Source organism: Hipposideros armiger, unplaced genomic scaffold, assembly GCF_001890085.2.
Source record: "Hipposideros armiger isolate ML-2016 unplaced genomic scaffold, ASM189008v1 scaffold_381, whole genome shotgun sequence".
Lineage (NCBI taxonomy): Eukaryota > Metazoa > Chordata > Mammalia > Chiroptera > Hipposideridae > Hipposideros > Hipposideros armiger.
This window is the reverse complement of record NW_017731731.1, coordinates 1,972,279-1,975,108: the sequence shown is the minus strand read 5'-3', so window position 1 is coordinate 1,975,108 and position 2,830 is coordinate 1,972,279. Positions and strand designations below refer to the sequence as shown.

The window sequence follows — 2,830 nt, the reverse complement described above, 5'->3', positions numbered from 1 at the left end:
TTATTCTAAGAGTAGAGTCAGCAATAGGAAAACTTGAAACTATTCCATCTGTCTGAAATTCATCGATACATTCTGCTGCTCTGAAAAGCCATTAGTGAAATAAGAAAACTTTTTTGTGCTGACTGAACAGATAGATACAGGTGATCAGATTCTCCACAATGCTCTAAGCGCCTTTATTATGATTATGAGAACAGGCACCACTGCCCACAACATACACACCTCCTATGTCTCCATTTCCTGTAAAAATATTCCTCTTCTGCTTCTCCTTGAGCAACTCTGAAAACGAAATATAAAGATGTGTTTCTGGATACAAGAGTGGATAAGGACAAAAGCAAACCAACTGGTGGCCAGTTCTCACTTTCTAAAAAAGGCAAAAGGAGTTGCCATGATAACCACTCATTGAGACGGCTTGTTTGATTGGCATGCAGGGTCCAACAGAGAGCAAACACAAAATACGGCTCTGAGTATTAAAATAAACCAACATGTTTTGGAGACTTGTTTTTAAGTCTCTCCTGCCCAGATTTACAAAAACACAGAGCTCTAATTTACTCAGAGCATGCTGCAGTGAGAAGAATATAATGTTGGAGCCATCCTTTTGACGCCATGAGGCTCAGGGCCTGGAAATTGAGTGACCTGTCCTTCCTCCTCTGCCTTCATTCTGTCTGACCACAGAGGGATCTTCTGAAAAGTTTTCCACTCTAGTCCTCCAAGGAAGTAAGACTCTGAACCTCTAAATGACTCCACAGCTCCCTTAACTGTACAATTCCCCAAACCTCCTGGCTTCCCAGGTAACTTTTCTTGTTCCTACATAAAATGATTCTGTGAGCACATGCGAACTGGGGAAATCTAGAGGATGAGTCACTCTGCCTCGCTACATGTCCAAAGACTCTCTACCTAAGAAAAATATAAGACCCTTCCTTGCTTTTCCTGAAACGTAGTGACTGAACCCAGACTCTATTCTCAGAAAAGGAAAGCAGGCCTTGATCAGCAAAGGATGGTTGGTAGTAAAAACCCTTACAAATAAAGAACTCTATGGAGACATGTATTCGCCATGCTAAGTAATGCAGGTTTATTGAAAAGTACAGAGTGAGACAAGTTCCCTTTTCCAGAGCCTCCCCCAACCAAAAAAAAAAAAATTAGAAGCCAGCAGACACAGCAGCAAGGTCAAAACCACCAGAGACTATGGCGTGGGTGGTAACGTTTCTGGAAACATCCAGAGGCATATGCGCCACAAGTGATCAACACTTAAAATAAGCTTGGTGTTGGCCAGAAAAATCAGAGATTGCCAAAGGCAGCTTATTCAGGGCTAATAACCAGCAACCAGGCAGTCGGAATAGGGGTCAGCGATGAAGAGTTATTCAAGGACAGGCAACACACTGGAAGATTCTAGAAACACAGCTGGCAGGTCATGGAGTCTTGATTCGTTCACTGGCTCCTACACACTTAGTAAGTTCTTCGGCAGCTGGACACGCAGGGCCGCTGGTACGTCCTGGAGACACCACAGGCTGGCTGGCAGATGGTGGAGATACCTCCCACTGGTTGGCACACATTGGAGACTCCTCCCACTGGTTGGCACACAGCGGAGACTCCTCCTACTGGTTGGCAGACAGTAGAGATGCCACCCAGGGGCTGACAGCTACTGGAGACAAAGGTGAGTGGCCGGCTATAGGTAGTTGAGCAGGGATTGGAGACACAGGTGGTCTGTCGAGAACAAGTCATCGGTCCAGGTCCAGAGACACAAGAAGCTTGTGGGTAGCAGGTTGGCTGGCACACAGAAGGCTCAAAGCAGGTCTCCTGACCACAGTGTTCCAGGAGCCAGGAGCCAGTTTGGAAGGAACTGGGCAAACAGATACCACTCAGGCAGTCGATTTCGTGAGTAGAAGCTGTGGCAGCCGGGGCCACAGGCATAGTGTGGGGTCCTCCGGTCGGCCTGGCCGAGCAGTTCCTTGGGGAGCAGTTGTAGGGCATGGTGCCAGGGAGAGAGCTGAGGTAAACTTGCTAGAGATGGCTCCTGAACTGTGAATGCCACTTCAGGCTCCAGAGCTTTTATATATCCTTGCTGAGGGGTGGGGCTCCCACTCTGGTCTTTCTGGTTTCTTTGGCTCAGGCCAGCTTGCTTCATAACATCTTGTGAATCTCCAAGTTAATTGTCTCTTGAGAAGCCTTTATCCTCATAAAGAAAGTTTAGTAGTTTGGCAGTTAAATCATAAGGCTTCTGTGCTCTGCTTAGTCCCAGGATGAAGGCTGGTTGACAGCTTCAAAGCTATTGGTCATCACAACCCACACTTCATCCCTTATTCATCTTGCATGGATACAATGAGTGTTGACCTGACAGTAACACCAAAAATACTAGCACTCTACCATCACACACTCTCCCTTCTGAGCAGGGCTAATTACAAACCCACACTCTGTTTGGCTTGTTGTCAGCACTTAATATGTTTTGAGGATAACTTAATCAACCACTCTTCCATAGCTAACGGGGCTTCTAGTGGACAAGGAACCTCCCTGAATATGCTCCAAGGTGACAATAACAACACCTGTCAGGAAAAAGGCACAAAGGCTTATGTACCAAGTAGGAGCTGCTGGCTCAGAAAATGAATCAAGTGGCCAGAGCATGATGCCAGCAGGAAGGTCAGAGGGCAGTGGGGCCCACCCTTATGTACCAGCACCAAAGCAAATTAGAAGCTAATTACATAGGACTGCATGGGCACCAAGTCCCTTTCTAAACAAACTGGATAAGCTTTATTCCTAAAAATTGTAATCTAATGACAATGGGTTGGAGTGACTCATAAGACTTTATATGCCAGAGGAACAGGTTTAGCAAATTTTT

At 46.1% G+C, this 2,830-nt stretch overlaps 1 protein-coding gene across 1 annotated transcript; it reads right to left on the bottom strand.

Annotated features, from left to right (window-relative positions):
• Window positions 1-1,443: 1,443 nt before the first annotated feature.
• On the bottom strand, window positions 1,444-1,968 carry KRTAP11-1 (keratin associated protein 11-1). The gene is made up of 2 exons (XM_019662813.1): window positions 1,623-1,968; window positions 1,444-1,592 (listed from the first exon to the last, which is right to left on the bottom strand). Exons 1-2 carry the CDS (start codon window positions 1,966-1,968, stop codon window positions 1,444-1,446), a joined length of 495 nt encoding a protein of 164 aa, XP_019518358.1.
• Between the last annotated feature and the right edge of the window lie 862 nt (window positions 1,969-2,830).

Coding starts and splice junctions, on each gene's coding strand:
- KRTAP11-1 (XM_019662813.1), bottom strand. CDS start 1,968: ATGCCCTACAACTGCTCCCCAAGGAACTGCTCGGCCAGGCCGACCGGA. Junction 1,593..1,622: donor CAGTAGCTGTCAGCCCCTGG/GTGGCATCTCTA, acceptor GCCAACCAGTAG/GAGGAGTCTCCGCTGTGTGC.